The sequence below is a fragment of the Pezoporus occidentalis genome, unplaced genomic scaffold, assembly GCF_034315485.1.
Source record: "Pezoporus occidentalis ecotype Australia unplaced genomic scaffold, CSIRO_AGI_Poc_V1 ctg11, whole genome shotgun sequence".
NCBI lineage: Eukaryota > Metazoa > Chordata > Aves > Psittaciformes > Psittacidae > Pezoporus > Pezoporus occidentalis.
Window position 1 is genome coordinate 7,253,584 of NW_026912886.1, and position 18,941 is coordinate 7,272,524.

The 18,941-nt window shown below is 39.4% G+C and overlaps 1 protein-coding gene across 2 annotated transcripts in view; it reads right to left on the minus strand.

The window, feature by feature from the left end:
- SECISBP2L (SECIS binding protein 2 like) overlaps positions 1-13,882 on the minus strand; it is a 30,562-nt gene extending 16,680 nt beyond the window's left edge. Inside the window, exons 1-5 of one of the 2 annotated variants that reach the window (XM_062628960.1) lie at positions 13,575-13,882; positions 3,033-3,211; positions 1,350-1,674; positions 716-851; positions 74-300 (exon numbers count right to left, since the gene is read on the minus strand). In XM_062628960.1, the coding sequence (XP_062484944.1) occupies positions 74-300; positions 716-851; positions 1,350-1,674; positions 3,033-3,211; positions 13,575-13,592 (885 nt within the window). In that variant the 5' untranslated portion in view covers positions 13,593-13,882. The remainder of the gene's footprint in view (positions 1-73; positions 301-715; positions 852-1,349; positions 1,675-3,032; positions 3,212-13,574) is intronic. The other variant, XM_062628968.1, reaches the window with a different exon arrangement.
- Between the last annotated feature and the right edge of the window lie 5,059 nt (positions 13,883-18,941).

Here is an 18,941-nt window from a genome sequence, read left to right on the forward strand (position 1 = left end):
AAAAGTTTTCAGTAATTTTTACTAGTCTTTAAGAAACAAATACAGTTAATTTATTCAGTTATGTATTACATACATTCATTGCACAAGAATCTGTTCTTGAAGTCATGGCTGCAGCCTGGTTATTGCCATGCTTAGGACTACAATAGCCACTGTCACTGTCAATGTCTGCTTCACTTGCACCCTGTTCACTAGAGGACTCTGCAGCAGGGTGAGAAGTTCTTCTGCGCCTGCCTTTTGATTTCCAAAGCATTGTAGAAGCACTCTCAGAAAGTGATTTATTGGCTATATCTGAAGGGAAATCTGCAAGAAAAAAGTAAATAAGTTACTTGTGCAAGAATTGTTAAAGGACATGAAAAACCTATGCATCATAAAAGAATAAGGAAAGCCAAAGTCTTTGCACATGACAACAATCTCCGAAGAAAATTAAAACCAGCACTGTATTTGAACATATGTCTAGATACAACTATTAATAATAACCAACTCTTTCAGGAAGAGCCCGCTTTTGACAGGGGAAAGAAAATCCCTGCAGAAGTACCATATCATTGCAACGTTACAATGTGACATACTGAGTAGGTCTCTGCAACTCTTAGCATATTTTCATTGTATTTTTGATCCACAAAGCCACGTCTAAGCCAGAGCCACCTTCTTTTAGGAAGGATGGTGACTGACATGTACTACTAGCAATTTTGTACACCCAGAACACAAAAAACATTACCTGTTTGCTGTGATGCATCAACCAGCAAAACAATCTTTGATCTGTTCTCAGGACCTGAAGAACTGGTCTCCTTTTGAGTGGCAACATTTTTCACTGGAGGACGTTTACTTTTTATGTGCATCTGTAACTGCTGTTGCTGTTTTAAAAGATTAGCCACACATGTCATATGATTTGACTTCACAGTTGTAAACAAGGCAACTAAAAGTTCTAATGCTCTCTACAGAAGCCACATGTTTAAAGACAAAAAAGATTAAGGGAAGCATTAATAAAAATATCAGACTTATTTGCAATATTTTCTGAATGAACAGGGTTTTATAATATGGAAATACATAAAAAAGGGTAAAAGAAGTATGGGCATACTTCCTTTGCTCTCTAAGGAAGTAACTAAGCTCAGACCAAACCAGCAAAGACACAGTGGGAGTTTCCCACATTATACGTGCAGGCTCTATAAACTCACCAACTACTTTACCAAGAATTTTGCTACTGTCCCGTTAATACCCACCTTTTCTGCCCACCTTTCCTTCCATTGATACTGCTGCCATAGTATCATTTTACTGAAATAAGATGCATTTTTCCTGGGCAAAGATATTTTCTCTACACAGTTTTACTTATCCTATTAAAAAAATAGACTCACTTTTTGTATGACTGGTCCCCTGTTGCTGCTTCTGCTCCGCTGACTGGATAACGGAAAGACCTGGCCCGATGGGTTGGGACGCTCAGTGCATTCTGTAGTAACTGTATTTACGGTATTTGCTGTTTGAAAGGGTGCAGAATAAGGGGTAGGGAAAGGATGATAGAAACCCATGACCTGAGCACATGGTGCTGGCATCAGCTGATAATATGTATATTCTGTAGAAACAGGAGGTTGCGCAGATATTATAGGATAAGCAAGGTATGGTCCTGCAGGATTTGGGTTGGGTTGCTGCCATCTGATGTCATTGTTGTATAATGGAAACTGCCTGCAAAAATCAAAAAGAAAGGCAACTGCTCAGGAAGTTTCTCTCTCTCAATCTTTACTACCTCCTTAAAAAAGAAACAGAAAACAACCAATCTCATTAGTTTCATGAGCTCTTAGCTTTTAATAACTAAACTTAAATTTATTAGGACTTCAAGATGCTGATCAACTGATTCACAAGCTCACATTACATTCAAGTGCAAGACAAGTACCTCTGTCGATCTTGCATTTGTACAAGTTTATTAAATTTCCAATATTAAACAAAATGTAGGCATTTATTTTCACAAGTACTTTGGTTCCATTACAATTTCAGTAATATAACCGAAGTACACACCTAAGTTTACACAAGGTAAGCTAGCAGACACATGGAACATTAGCCAACACAGGGGCAAGTACTTAAGTATGTTAAGTTGCCAAGTCACCCTTGGTCAGAATTCCTGTGAAAATGCAGGCCTTAAGCAACACACATGAAAACAGGCATTTAGGACCTTACTACTGAAACCAAGCGCAAAGACTTCTTCCTGTGTTTATTTGTGATACAGCATACTACTAGAAGACCCCCTTGGAAACTATGAACCCAAGTCTCTCTCTTCACATCCCCAAGAGACTGCGAAATCTACATGGAAAATGCAGAGGCCAGAGTATTAGACAAAGAGTAAGAAAAGGTCCAGTATAATTTTATAGATCAGCAGCAGGCACTTGCTAAGTATTATTTTTGTTCTTCATATTCCAGTACAGCAGCACTGAAGTGCTGTCCTAAGCAAACACTAAGTACATTTTTCAAAACCAAACAGCAGTAATTCTTTATGCCTTCAGAGTTGACTATTTATATTGAAGTTGTGCATTTAGTGAATACCGCAGTTGGGTAAGGATAAAGAGCATGTGGGTTAGAATAAAGGAGTTCCTAAACAAAATGTATTATAACTCATTATGCTAAAAAGGCAACCCTTGATACAGCTACACAAGTGTCATCTGCACAGTGTTTTGCACCAAGGTTGAATCCAAGTTATACACATGGAGCCTTGCTTCAGCATCAGAGATTCAGATACAGACCTACTGACTGCCCTAGAAGATGCAAGAGCAGAGCAGGTGACATTGTGGGGAATTTCGAATCATAGAATTTGTACCGGACCTCTACAGCCAGGGCAAGAAAAGCTGCAAAGAGTATGAATAGAGATAAGTAGAGGCACAGAAGTAAGTAAAAAAGATCTGGGACAGGGAAACTTCACCCTCGCCCATGAACAGTCACAAAATTAAATAAAGTGAACATAATAAATATGCTCCCTGACTCCTCTCAAGTCTACCAAAAGTTTAAACTCATTTAAAAACACATCTCTCATGAAGAACACAACTATTTATTACCTATTGGGTTGGTTTTCCTGTACAAATGGATAGCACGTGATCAGGTAGCTAGGGATAGGAGTTGGTTCCATGCCATTAATTCCTCCACTGTCGTTAGGAAGCGCCATTGGGATCATTAGTGTTTCTGGACCCTTCTTCTGAGGAATAAATGGTTCTACTTCAGCTGACAGCTTGACATTCTTAAAAAAAAAATAGAAACAATGTCTTCATTGAATACAACCATAGATTGCTTGGGAAAATTCAGATTCATAATGTTGTACACTATATACCACAAATAGCAGGCAAATGTATGACAAGACTACAGGGTTCCTTAAACTGAAAGAGACGTAAAACAGTTGGCAAGCACTTGTTACATCCTTCCCATCACAGGGTGTAAGACAGATCACCAACATTTGGCATTTGTATTAACCTTTACATTTCAAAGTGCGAAAACTAATTAATTTAAAAGGGACTGAAGTTCAGATCTTGCAAATGATATACTAGTCTGAGCACAGAAAGAAATCAAATTAGCGCTGTAGGTGGAACACAGTTCTGGAGACTTTCAAAAGTGAAACCACCATATGGAAGATATAGTAATGCCTGGCCTGCTCTACAAATCTGACCATGTTCCTAGGCAATTATAAAGAAGATTTTTCAGCAGTAAACCATAGGTTTACTACAAAAATAGATGGTGTATCACAGAACCACCACCCCCCACATATTCCATCTGCACAATTTTAACATATGTTAAAGTGTTAAGAATATAATTATATTTTGCCATGAAGCCATTAAAGACTGCTTAGAAATTAAGTTTTAGAAAGCAATTTAAAGACTGCTTTCAAATAAAAGTATCTCTCCCAATCCTGAAGGTATCCCCAAAAGATTATATGGTGTTTTTACCCAAACTTTTTGTCTTGTACAGAATGGCTGGATCTTAAACAATGAAAAATTCTCTATTCAGTACAACTGCAGATCCAAAGTACCCTTAAATTCTATATTCCATTTTAAGTTACATTCAGCCAAAAAGCACATATTTGTACAAAGATTTCAGCTTATTTATACTTGTCTCACATTAATATCTCAATGAACACCAATTCTCTCCAAAGGAGGCAAGGATTCCAGAAACTTTTCCTTCCATTTGTCTAAAAGCATTCCAAAGGCAGCGCATAACCTATACAAGTACATGCTCCTATTCTACAAAAGCTTGACTGTTTGATGTGCTGAGGACAGCCTTATATCCTTTCCATTACCTGCAGAACATCCACATGAAAAGAAACAGTTAAACAATGGGAGCTCTGAAAACATGATGGCGCATAGTCCTGTGCCTACCACACACTTCTCAGTCCAAGTCCTTGCTCAGCGCACCCACAGGCAGTCTTCCTGTCCAATATCTGAATCTATAAGCCTACTATAAGTCCCCAACATTCATTTTTATTAAGATTGTGCATTTCTTTAGCAGCTTGGAGGTGGAGGGATAAGTCCAAAAAATGTTTTGAAAATACAGTTGTTCCAATGAGCAAGGAAAGCTACTTTTACTTGATGAGTAGGTAAATACACCAGCATGAACTAGAAACAGTGAGGTCAAGACCCACTTATGCAGAGTACTAGACCTTTGTTTAGTTAGTCTGACACGTCTACATACAAGAAAATCTAATTACTAAGCAACAGGTAGAATCATCATTAAGTAAATTACTAAGACCATGAGTTACACTGTAATTCACCAAACAAGCTGCAAACCAACTGGTATTTAAGTACTTTACTGTCACATACCCTTCAGAAGGGAAAGGAAAAAAACACTCCATAGTTGAGACTGTAAAAGCTCCCTTTCATTTATTATATTCACTATTAAAACATCAGAACTACCAGAAGCATTTTCAATACAGATTACCTATGATTACAGTATTAGAATTCCCTGTCAATTTTGAAAATTAAACCAGATGTTTTGCTCAATCCATTTTCAGCTCCAAACACAACATTCAAGCTAGGTAATTGCAAAGACGGTCGTTCTGTAGCAGCTATTTGGATGACTAGTACAAGTGGAATTAAACTTCTCCTATAAACAGTGTTATTATATACAAAGCATCTGCCTCTTTTTATTTTTACCCTTCCATTATCAAATTATCAAAATCTCATACTTCATGAGATTTTAGGTAGTTAGCTACAGTATTAGCTCAAATTTCACCAGCCACCTCCTGTAAACATCAGCTCGTCGAATAATTTTACTTAAGCATCACTCACTTTTTCCAAATACTGAGCACCTAACTAAAAATTAATTACATAAACACAGTCAGAAGCTTTCTACGTGAAACATTATTTAGGATAGCAGAGAATTGTCTGCAGGATGCCTGCAAGTATTAATTTGAGATCAAAGTTACACCCTTAACAACTTCGATGGTAAGATGTTCTGCAAGCCACAGTGACCAAAGACAAAGCCTGGTATACCTGGACTAAGAATAAAAAAGTTATACAAAAAGAGGGGGCAGGAAGCAAAAATCATGAAGTAGAGAGTCCATTGTTATTTTTAACCATTTCCTGAGAGGCTTCTCTAACTTTGGGCTTGTCAAGGTGTGCTAAGAAAGCAGAAATATCCCTTCCAACAAAATGAGTCTCTGCTTTCATAAGCTTATTTAGTAAGAACATCAGTCATTTACAGATAAAATTGTAGCATAAGAGACTTGAAGTTTTAGCAGCAATCGAGAGGAAAACAAAACTTCTAAATAAATAAATGAAAGGATAAAAGTAGAACTAGAGCGGCAGAGGGGGAAACAGTATGTCTTAGTAAGTGACAAGATACGCTATTCTTGTCAAAAAGCGGTTAATAATGACTGTTGTGAAAAAGGTTATGGCTACAAGCACCAGTACAAAAGTATCACTACCTGCTGCGCAACAAGGTCTACTTTACAGTGGAATAATCACCTTTAAATCTTTTTCAGCTCCTGAAGTTACATACAGAGCACAAGCCATGGTGCAGGTGCAGTGGCAGCACCTAACTTGTGCAACACAAGTCGAACACACTGCTCTAGAGAGCTTCCTCTGACCTCAGGCACATCCCTCCGCAGCTGGTGACTCACCCACCCCTATGCAAAACTCCAAGGCATTCTCCTCCACACACAGCACCATGAGGATAAACACTTTCCATTAACTAACTAACTAAAAAAAACCCCTCTAGTGCTTACGTACACTTACACATAACAGAAATACCAACACTGAAATCCCTCCCAGAAACTAGAAGGGTTTTTTTTATGCTATTTCAAGATCACGAAGCAAAAATATTTAAGAATAGATTCAGTTGTGGGCTGGCCTACAGAGCTGGACAGCATAAACTTTAAAGGAATACACCAAGGCTGTCTCATCCATAAGGAATTCAACAGTAAAAACTGGGCAAGTGCTTTATAAATACGGTGTTTTTCATGAAGTTCTGAAAACTTTCAAACAACTACCCCTAATCTACTGGTCAGTACCTCCTAGCAACATGTCAAGTGAACTTTATCCAAGATACTAATTATACACCACTCTAGTGCTGGTTTGGAAAATAGTCAACATTTTATTTGTGATTGAGGTTGGGAAAAGATCCTTATTTTAAAGGTCTTTTCCTGTCTGTCTGCTCTTTCCCTATATTATTTTGGAAAAATAAATCCTCATTCCTTAATGGCGAGTCACTTGCAGAATGGTCTCATTACAGGTTTTTTTGTGACATTGTATTATACCATCATTTATTATTAGTATTATGTGAGAACAGTCTTTCACATCAAGTACTAAAAGAAGGGGATATAACTGATCAAAGCAGGAGCCAAATGACTCTCATCAGCAAGGCTGCCATAGTGAAGTATTTCTTGTCAATTTGCAAAGATAATTCCTACCTTACTTTTCTATTTAAGTATTTTGGATGGAATTTAACTTACTTTAACATTTCCAGTAAAAGTAGAATTATTATCTTTTTGGTTTTTGTTTTTATTTAAATAATAATAAAAAACCCTACAAAACAAAAAACAAAAACCCCAACTCTCTTAAGTAACTTTACAAGCTGAAGAAAATTTCATTGGATTTCATTTCAAGACCAGGTTGGACGAGGCCTTGGGTGATATGGTTTAGTGGGAGGTGTCCCTGCCCATGTCAGGAGGGTTGGAACTTGATGATCTTAAGGTCCTTTCCAACCCTAACTATTCTGATTTCTTCTGCTTGATTTTGCTAAGCTTAAACAACTTTGAGATGCCCAAAGTAGAACAACTTTGATGTTTCCTTGCCTGTTGCTCAGCCTCTTCTACAGGTAATGATTAATTCTTGCTACGACAGATCAATTGGCTGATGTACTTAATTACCATTTTCTGTACAGCTCATAACATATGTAGCTTACCTGCAGTGCTGAAATAAATATACAGCATATCCTGTAATCATAAACACACATGGGTGTATTTGAAAGTTAATTTCTTTTTTTGCCTACAGAACTTAGATAGGTCTGTTATTTTAGGGAATCAAAACTGCATTTCAAAAATCTTTTATATGCCTCACATCTTAAACACAGTTTTCTTGTGCAATTTAACCTGCACCTACAGGTTGGGTTAGTCTGAGGTTTGGTTTATGTTGGTGTTTTTTTTTTAAATGCTTGCAAGAAACTTGTTTCAGCAAAAAAGAACAATTTGAGGTAAAGCTCTGGTTTTCAATTTTGCAATTTGTTCTGTAGGCATCGTGTAAGTGTGTGTGTATATCCATATAAAATATATATATGCTAACTCACCAGAATAGCAACTAAAAACTTGAAAACCTTAATACAAGTGTTTCAAAACCATTCTGTAAGCATAATATAAGCAGTACTCAGCACATTTCATGAAACAACAAATCCCCATTTCCACTTCAGGGTAGAAAACAAAGAGAGCTCAAGTGTATTACTAGCTAAACAAATTAACTTCAACATATTACTTCCTTATAGTACCTTACCAGTCCCTCTAAAATACTTAGAAGTTCCTTTTTACATAGGATGCGTCTTCCGATGAGGACAGTGAACTTTAACTTGAAAGCAAAAAGGGGAAGCAAATGTATCAAGTCAGGAACCAAACCAAAACATAAACAGAATTAACTCTCCAGTGTGATTACCCAGGCATTTCAGTACTTTTCACAGATGGTTAGTGGTTTCATCTGACACCTGAAGGAAACAAAACAGCAACGCCAAGTAATTTGCCCCAAGTCACCTAAACAGATTTTTTTTAGGACTATCCTTTACTCAGCTGGGAGGGAAGACTGGTGAAGAAAGACAGCAAAGTAACTTCTCTTTTTTTTTTAAATAGTATTTTAGGTCTCCTGGCTCCTAGTATGTTGCCAGAATAACAGGCATAATATTTCCTTAATAGTGTAAGAAAAGTGAAACAGAAAGCAAAATAAATAATAATCAATTTAGTAAGTAAAGGTGCTGCTAATTTCTTTTCGTGCTGGACAAGCAAAAAGTATCTCCAACAAAGACTTCTTTTTTCTTCTAACAGGTAGTCTCTGTGTCTCTTTGGCCAGACACAGAAACAATGGTAAAACAGTTGTTGTTGGATTTGTTCTTTTTTAAATACCATGTTGACAGGCTTAAGACACAACAGAAAATGCAATCAATGACAACTGAAGTAAACTTCAGAGTAAGGGATGAGATCCTTCTTTTAAATAGTATTTTGTTTCAGAAGCCAATACTAAGTGCATAAACAAAGTCCTTGCAAATATGTATGAACACAATTCCTCAAAGACTTAATCCACACAGTTCAAATGGAGTGACAAGTGCAAATGAAGAGAACCAGCAGGACTGACCATGCCACTAGGTTGTAACCACAAGCAAGCAAAAAGAATTAGACAAGAAAAATTTGTTAAGCACTGAAGGATTTGAGGGAAGGTTTCCACACTTTTCCTAATCCTTTCAACACAAGACTTGTGCTACTAACTTATGCTCTAATTGCATTCACAGTACTAAGATTTATTCTAGCCTGCATCCACTAAGAAATTAGTGCTTTGCCACTGACAACAGTAAATACAGGGTCAGACCCTAAATAGTTAATACAGAGTAGTGTATAGTTTTGATCAAGCAGTCTAAAGGCAAACACCGCAAATGTTGCAAGACCAAACTTTATTTTGGAATGTAACCTTTTCATGTTTATTCAACCTTTCACATCACAAAGCTAAACAAAGCTTTATTAGAATTTATCTTTCATAACCAGACTCAATTCTAAATATAAACTTAAGTCATGTTGAAACATCAGATTTTCAATCACTTGCCTGTCAATGGAAGCACACCCCTTCAAAAGAAACCAACGCTTTTACAGAAGTCTCTTTTGTAGATATGCCTAGTTTCGATTTACAAAATGTTTTGCAGTAGCTCATTACATATTTCAGTCCAACAATTACAACTCTTTCAAGACAGCATATATACTGAAGTGATCCTTTGTTTCCTATATAAAAGCTACTGTAGTCATCAACAGCTGCAAAGACAGAAGATGACACAAGCAGGAACAGACTGGTAAACTCTGTCCTGCAGTTACAGCACTGTATGTTTAATCTTAGAAAAGTTTTTGTTCATTGTAGCTTAATGTCATTCAGCATTTTCCATTAAATAGTATCTCTGTCAGCTAGCTCTCAGAAAAGAACACTTGGATATCAATCTTGCCATTTACAGGGTGAGAAAATAGACACAGATGCCACATTTCAGAGGGCTATAATAAAATCAGCTGCTTTGCTGTCTCAAAGTCTGGAAACAAGAAGTCTCATCACAAATGTAAGATAAAAAAACAGCTCCAAACTCTCCTGGTTTTAGAAAAACAATCCTACTTCTGAATTTTGAATTTAGTATTTTAAAAGCCATTTTAGTAGTAAGACAGGTCACATTTCCTCTATTTTAAGAGAAACTTCACAAATATGGAAGCCACAGTTTCTATAATTAGTTGCTTCTAAGTGGCAATACTTCAGGAATGGTAAATATGCAGTCCAACTGGAAACACCAGCAGCAGGCCATTTAGCAAAGCACAAAATTTAATCCTCCCTATTTAGATTTAACACAGTAATTTCAATGCAACACTTAACGTAAATACTCTATGAAGTTAGTCTTTCCCTTTCCCCTCAGCTCATAAGGGAACCATGCATAATTATCTTCCCTTTCACAGAAGAAAGTACCACACTCGGAATGTAACAAAGCTAAGTATAAACATTTTTATGCATATGTAGAAATTGGCAAGTGACACAATATGACAAGTTGCCATGTTTAAAACAAAACAAGAATATTCTAGGGAAAAAAAAAAGGGGGCTGGTGGTGGCAAAATTTAATGTTTACAGTTACAAAGCTCATCTAAAGATTTAAAAAAGGCTACCAAGAGGATCCTCTTCACTTTAGTTTACAGCATTCAACAGTACATACAAACTTCAAAACTCACACTACCAATGTGAAGTACTAATATCTGAACGCTTTGTAACTTATGTACTAAAAGTATTAATAGAAACCATTCATGTAAATCAGCTTCCTCATCTCCACAGACTACTCAAGGCAAGCAAATTTGATCAAAAAGATGTTCATATATCATATCAGTAACATTCAAATTTACTGGAGAAGATGTTCTCTAAAAACGTGAAACTCACAAAATCTAAGTTCTGCCTTTTCAAGGTTCAAGAGAAAAAAAAAACCACACAAAATGTACAGCACAGGAAAGCTGACCTTTTCCAGTTTGCCTCAGTTGAAAATTCTGCCGTGGATAAGAAAAACTAAAGGAAATTGCAGGGGATAAATAGCACAAAATATAGAACTAGTGCTATTTCTACGGTAAGCATATTATCAAGCCAACTGTCTAATGGTCAAGAATAGTAGAGGCAAGCAGAACAGGCTGTCTTTAAGCAATACTAATACAAAACACAGGTCACTGATTTTGCAACTTCACCTGATTTCTCAACTGCACTAATAGAACTAAATGTCTTAATCATAGGGCAAGACACGCGTGAGAAAAATCAGAGCACAGCAGTGTCTTTGAGAGGGGAAGGTGCAAGTTGTTTCTCCTTAGCTTTCTATCACAATCGGCTTCAATGGAAAGAGTGACAGAGGTCATGTGGCAAGTTCTGTCTCTTGTACGAATATAACTTACACTTAACTGCTGAAACCCATACACTTTTTAACGAGAACAGTTACAGTTCTGGTGGAGACAAAAGTAAGCTTCCACACCCACTACCAAAATCACAACACATCCTATCATAAAATAATTGTTTTTAAACAACATGACTACGTTTTCTTCTGTGTCAGCTGTCAAAATATCAGTGAGCATATAAGAATAGGCAAAGTCATACCAGGATTTAGGTAAGAGACACCTGAATGGTTATCTAGAATCTTTGTCATTTAGTTGTCCAAACGTTCTTGGTGCATGGCATCTCACATGGATTTACTGAGCCAACACCACAAAACATTGTTCAAATACTTCCCTCCCCCCCCAAAGCATGTGCTATCTCCCTTTACTCTTGAAATACTATAATGTAGGACAATATTCCTACTTCATATTGTAATTCCACAGTAGTGATTTCTATCAGCATGAACAATTACCATATTGCAGCTGAAAGAATATTCAGGGGGAAAGGAGAGAAGAGTGCAAGCACTGTTAACATACGTCTGCAAGCTTTAATATTCATATATCAGATGCCATGCAATACATGCGCAGAAAGGCGCCCATATCAAAGAAAAGATGGAACAGCACCCAAAACTGATGCAACCTTATCAAATACACGGGAAAAGGAGACTACATTCAATTGTTACAGCATTAAAGGTTCAAACCTAAAGCATTTAAGGATCTGCTAATCAAAATGCTACTTCACAAGGAGGAGACACAAGCAATAAGATAGTTGAATCACTTTAGAAACTCATCAGGTGTCAATTACTTGTCTGCCTAGAAGCCTTACTAGTGAATAAGGAACCAACAGGACTAGATATGCTGCAAACAGAATAAATAAGACGGTTCTTCCTTCAAAGAGCTTAAACACACCTCCAAGTTGAAACACTGGACTTAGTTAAGGTAATCAGAGTCAATATTTTACACTATGAATAACACAACGATTCTCAGTTTTCATGAGCTATTTCCAACAAACAAAAAGAGAATGGTTTGATAGGGGCATGTGCACGAACCTCCAGTAATGAAGAACTCAAGCAACAAGGAATAAATATTTCACAAGTGTACTGCAGTACTAATTACAGATGAATTGGGGGGAGGAAAGGGAGCACAGGTAAAACCTTAAACCCAAGATTTTAAAGCAAAAAGGTCAGACTACTGTTAATCTTACAGAATAAGATTAGTTCTATATGAAGGTAAATAAGAAAGCATGAAAAGAAGTGAATTTAAAGTAATTTCCACACCAGAAGGTTTAGTAAGAAAGACACAGCAGGAGCCATACTGTAATATCTTCACAGAGTGCATTCTTACTCAGTATGTACTTTGCTACAGGAGCTTGTGTTATTTTATTTATTAACCCAACTATTAGAATCCCTGGAGATGCCAAAGCTGAAAATGACAAAAAAAGCATAGTAATTTGTGACTTTTCAACACATTCTGTGGAAACAAAAGCTCAGAAGTAAGATCAGGTTATTATGGATGGTAGCATTCATTCTAGATGCACCTTTCAGAAATACCTCCTGATGATGAAACATTTTATTGCATATAAGTAATAAATCCTACAAACTCTTAAGTCCCAGTTTAAGTATCTTCCTAACTACAGTATGGCAAGTCTTAAGAATAACTCAAACAGATTACCTTGACAAAGCTAAACTAAACATCGAGGGGGAAAAAATAGCAACTTGTAGGATTAATGAGTTATATCCAACTCCTTCCTTCTCTGCTAACCAGCTGCGACCAACAGCTACGTCCCAACAGAGACTCTCAACCTGAACCTGGTATTGCAGTATCTCAGCAAGAGTGACACATCTCGTGTTGTAAAGTTCTCAAAAAGCCCGTAAAAGTCTCTCCTAGTGACCGGACAAGTTTAAATCTAATTTCACTAAATGCAATTATTGCCTAAGCTTGAAACAAAGCCTGCAGAAACAAGACAGGTACAGGCCAAGTCAGACCTACGCACCCCTTCGCGAGCACCGACGGGAGCCGCACGCTCCACAACCCACCCCAGCAGCCCCTGCCCCGCCGGACACCTCTCGCGGGCAGGCAGCGCCCAGGCCGGGCGCTAGCGACCGACACCGCCCGCCGCGCCACCGACCCAGCAACACGCGCTAAGCTCCGGTGCGCAGCCTGTAAGCCGCCCCGTCTGCAGCCCGCAGAGGGGCCCTTCTTCGGCGGGGAGGTATGTCAGCCCCCATCCCGGCACGGTAGCCCCCGTCGCACCCCTCGCACCAACGCCGGCCCCAGCAGGCCGCGGGCCGCGCCCTGCCCCTCCGCTCAGCCGGCGTCCGCCGGGCCGGGCCTGACAGCCGCGGGTCTGACAGAGCCGAGCCGCCGCCCCAGCGCTCCCCTCCGTCCCCCGCCCGGCCGCTCAGCCCCTCGCCCTCACCGCGGCGCCGGGGGCGTAGCTTGCCCCCTCCCGCCACAGCTGTTATGCTCTACTCAGCGCCGAACCCGCCCCTCACACCTTGTCCGCTTTGTCCATGGCTCCAGCTGGGCTGGGCGGCGGCTCTAATAAGGACGGCGGAGAGCCCGAGACGCCCCCGCCATGGCGCCCGCTTCCCCCGCTGCGCTCCCGCACACACCCAGCGCGGCGCTGGTCCCGCTCGCAGCTATCACGGAAACCGAGCCCGGCGACGCCACAGCTGGGGGCGGAGCGGGGGGCGGTGGGGCGGGAGCCGCAGGGACGGAGGCCGGGCGGGCCCAAGCGGCGCGGAACGCCTTCACCACAGCGCTGGCGGGGGGCTGTGCTGGGTGCCCCCTCCCCGGCGCGTTCCGGCCCCCGAGAACAAGCGAGGCGCTGGCTTAAACGTTAGAGAGAGCTGCGGGGGTGAAGGGGGGCCCGGAGCTGTCCCCTCCGTCCGAGGCGCCGCAGTGTGCGGCAGGTGCATCGCAGGGCCCTGCGCTCAGGGGCGGTGTCAGGGGAGCCTCGGGCCGGCGGCGTCCTGGAAATTATTTGGAACATCGAAGGAAAGTGAAAAAACCGTGGTTCGTTCAGAGGCAGAAACCTAAAACTGAGTCAGAAGCGCCTCGGGGGCAGGCGGGGCTGTGAGCGGGGCCCGGTGCGGGCCGCCACCAGCACGGGAGGGACGTTGTTAGACACGGGCTCCAGCACAGCTTGTTTCTCTTTCATTGCTGTTTTGGTTCTAACTTGTGTTTAGTTACTGTAAGGCCAGCACAGTCCATGAAACCGTGTTCGCCACTGAGACTGGGGAGTACAGCCAGTGCTAACAACAGTCCTCCCATACACACATCCAATGTGTTACGTTCTTACCTTTCATTAAACTAGTATGTCCACTGCCTTGGGCTTAATGGACCTCATGCTATATGAACATTACTAAATCATGGCAAAGAGACAAAAAAGTGAAACTAGACTACCCTTGTAAAAGCCATATGCAAAGGACATTCTGGAGCAGATTCCTGAACGCTTCCAGGTGAAGTGTGTGTATAAAATACGTAAATGCAAGAAGCAAGCTTCTGCTTGATGGAGGTTCTTGTGAAGAATACATGGAAAAGGACAAAGCGAACCTGTACCTGAATTTGATGGCAAACATCTCTACAGAGCAATTTTGCTAGAGCTTCCTAGATCTAACCTGTATTTTATAATTATTTAATCTTTCCCTAGTTATGTTCATTATGCTGTGTAACAGTTTGTGTTTTCTAACAAAATTATTTCTTGGATTAATCATTGTAAGTCTTTAGTATTTTCTTAATAAGTTCTTAATAAGTTCTTAAGAGTTGATCTTCACCATTATAACTTCATATGTAACATATGGTATTATGAAGATGGCTGTTATATTGCACAGCAAGTTCTTATCCTGCGAGGTGAGACAATCAGTGCCTCCTCTGCTATACTGTCCACAGGAGGAGGATCACCATCCAAGCGTAACTTTTGCCTTGATGTCTACAACACTACTTACATTCTGTGCCTTAAGCTTTCATGGACTTGCAGCCAACAAAATCATAGGTCCCCTGGATCACAGGGGAAAAGGAGTGGGTAAAGTTGTAATCCCAAATGATAGGATTTCTAGTAACTTCAGTGAGTACAATGTTCTACTACAAGTGGAGAGAACAGACTGGCTGCTGCTGCACCTTAATTAAGAGGGAAACCTCATCTTAATGGGAGAAGCTGCAGCAGTTGTACACTTGATATGCACTTCTGTATCCCAGCACTTGACAAGATTAAATAGTAAGCAGAACTAACACAAGTGTTCATAACCCTAGGAAGCCATTTCAAGGTAGTAACGCAGATTAATTTGAGGTTATGATGTTATGTTCCCAGGGGCTTTTACACAATGACATTTGTTATTTCAACACAAGTCACAAAAATAAAACTGAGGATTAAGCTGGTGCTATCAAGAACTTTCAGCTGATGCAATGGAACAGCATTTCATCAGTAACTGATGAACTTAAATAGGAGATGTAAATCTACAGATATATCATAATGAAACATAAAATAAGCCACCTAAACTTACTCTTTGTAAATCAAACAACAAATCTCTACTGAGTGAAATGTATTTTATTCCCAATAGTTGAATGTGTATTGGTTTTTTGTGCAAAATAGGTTGACTCCTTTAAAACCTAGGCAATTTTCCTCTCCCAAGTAATGTGGGAGAACTTGCCTGACTGGACAGAAAACAGTGAAAAAATCCCACTGAAACAACTAGAACAATGTATTCTTGTATTAGCACACCAGCATTTTAGTGTGGAATGCAGCTTAATTTGTCCAAATTGGTGCTGACCACAGAATATATATTATGACATTTGCTTAAGATAGCTGCTGTATTTTTAAAAAATAATGACTCATTATGGCAAGGCTTTTCATTATTAAATCCTTCTTTTGTTCCCAAGATACATACCAACAGAAAGGTCACACTTGGAAGGGCTGTTATGCATACTTAACCAACAATAACAAGAGCTTCTAAGATCCAAATCGGGCAGTGATTAAACAGACATCAGACCTACATAAATCTACAATATATGTAATACAGAAAGTCATGCTGGGTGACCTGAGTGGCCACTTGGGTGAAAAGAACTCAAGTCTCCCATAAAATTTAACTCTGTGTTATCAGTGTAAAGCATACCAAAGCACTCGGAACCAGTTATGTTAGATCCTCTGTCCACAGCTATCACAACTATGTCAGAGTATCTGGTTACATCGCCCTTGATCCAGTCTTGTGTAAGAGAAGTCAACAATGTTACAGTCCTTAAGAAAGCCATAAAAAAAGTTTTAAAACCCTGTTCAATTTAAACACACTGGTAATTGCACTAGCTGGTTTTGAATATTCAGTCCTAAGGGTCCAGTTCTCAAATCTGGCAGTTTGTAACAATTACTGCTACTTTTTTATTGCAACATGGAGTAAATAAGTGAATAGTCTGGAAGCAAAAATTGTGCTCCAACCTAGCAGGCGCTGACTGCAATTCTGCTAATAAGTTGTTTCTTGTTACATCTGCTGGATAGTGGAGATACCCTTCCCAAATACAATGGAGGACACCGACCAAATGAAAAATTAAATCTAGGTCAACACAAAGATTAAGAAATGGAGTCTAAACCAAAATTTCTCAGCAGTATGAAAAGACACTTGGAAACGACTGTATTCAGAATTGCAATCACAGGATTACAGGGAAATCTAACAGCATATGCATGGTTACTCACACTCTCTATTTACACTGGCTCTACTTATGTCTACTAGGTATAAAGTCCTGCAAAACACACATGGATGTAATTGAGCATGTCGCACTGAAATCAAGGCAGCTTCTTATACTGAAAGCTGAACATACGTATAAACTTAATCTCACTGGCATAGAAGTATGAAATAAGGGTTGCTCAGTAACACCCCCTCCACCCCGAGGTCTAAGCAGGCTGAGACTGAGCTCCACAAATGAGCACTGCAACAGCACTGGCAGGTTTGGAGGTGCCACAGAGAGCAAGTGGAAGAGGCAGCAAGAATGAAGCTAACTCCAAAATGACAGTTATACTGGACTGGGACTAAAATCTTCAGCCTAATTATAGAAAAACACCAGTACAGAAAGCCAAGTATATCTTAGCAAATAACATCTGTATCTGTGATGAAGTATGTAGCATCCTGCAGAGGCAGCTAAGGGCAGATGCCACAGAGAACATAACCAAAGTGGGAAGGTAAGCTAGGAACCAGTACATGAAGCTGAGAATCACGACTGACAGCAACATGAGACTACTACCTGGCAGCAGCCAGAGTGAGCCCAGCACTCCCACTGAGAGCAGCTGCAAAGAGGCAGTGGAGTCAACCAGGACAGATCCTGCCTTGCAACTCCTTGTAATACTGCCAGAAAGAGATTAACCTTTACTCTTGCTGTAATGCTTACAGTCACTGCATCTGAAATTTAGTCCTAAATATGCAGTTATAACACAGATGCAGTTTGCAATCTACCTTTCCACAGCTTTAGAAGCATTTATGGCAGCAATAATCCTTTCTGTCAATATCTTAATTAACACTTTCTGACTAGCTATAACGTAGTATTGTACCTAGTTCTCTAATCTGGTCCTAAAATATATTTTTAGCACTTTGAAAATAATAAAGTAACAGCTAAAATTTTTAAAGTCTGTATTAACATCTCTATATGGAAATTTAGTTCAAATAACTGCTGTATTTTCGAGAAAGGGCTACTGTCCAGAATGATGTCATTTTACTCTTAATCCATATTTATGCAGTTGCTGCTCAAGTAAATTAATTCGCCACCTCTCAAAAAAAGTGAAAATACAATCTTCAAATACAGACACGTTTTACAGCTGACAATTTCTCAGTAATTACAAAAATCACAGTATTTATTTACATACTACAATTCAAATACCTTCATTATATTATTCTGCCAGGTGCATTTCAGCTGTGTTGTCTTTATTCTGTTTTCTTTTTGCTTAATATATTTTTAAGCCTACTTAAAATGAAAATTAAATCCTCACTACACCACAGTTTCAGATCCAATCCATTAGAGAAGGACTTTGAGATGAGTAAAAAATACATTCTTCCAAAGTATGTTTGCTAAATACTACTACTAAAACAAATCTAAAATGCATGCAGACACAGCACAGACATCCTCCCAGATTTCATTTGCAATAATGTTCAGTTTTAATGCATAAGCTGCCAGAAACTTAAAAGAGGGGTCTACATATACACAGCTTAATCACTATTGTAATCTTATGTAAGATTACAACAGCCATTAAAATGCTCATTTGCAAACACTGTTGCTGGTACTCGCTAACGCGCCAGTTTGTCTTGTACCCGTAGCAATAAAAGGTGTACAAAATCATCAAGAAGTTGTGAAAAGCATGGCTCTGACAACTAGTGACAATTGCAGAAATTTAATGTCTGGAACCGAGACTGGAGAATGCAGTGAGGCTGCTCAGCACTCCTGCAGTGCAATAATGTTATTTGAAAAACAAATTCAGTCATCCTCTTCCTTCAACTGCTTGTTCACTTTTCCTGAGGTGGTAGAAATGACACCAGAGCCACATCTACCATGGACTAAGCTGGCTAAAGCAACTATTAGCACTTTCTGCTGCAGTTGTATGACAACACAGCTCCTCTGTATTTCCCTGCAGAGAACTCTCATCTTCCAGGTTAAGAATCCTGAGAACACAGAAAAGGGGTAGAATCCCTTAGGGATTATATAACCTTCATTATTTGCCTAGAACACAGATGCTAAGGCACTATATGCATGAGTAAGAACTAAAGTATGCCAAAACACACAACAACTTATTAGAGGTAGACTGGCACTTTTTCAGTCTAAAAACACAGTGTTAGCCCTCACTATTGAAATTAATACCTTCACTAGTTGGACTAGTCCTACTACAATT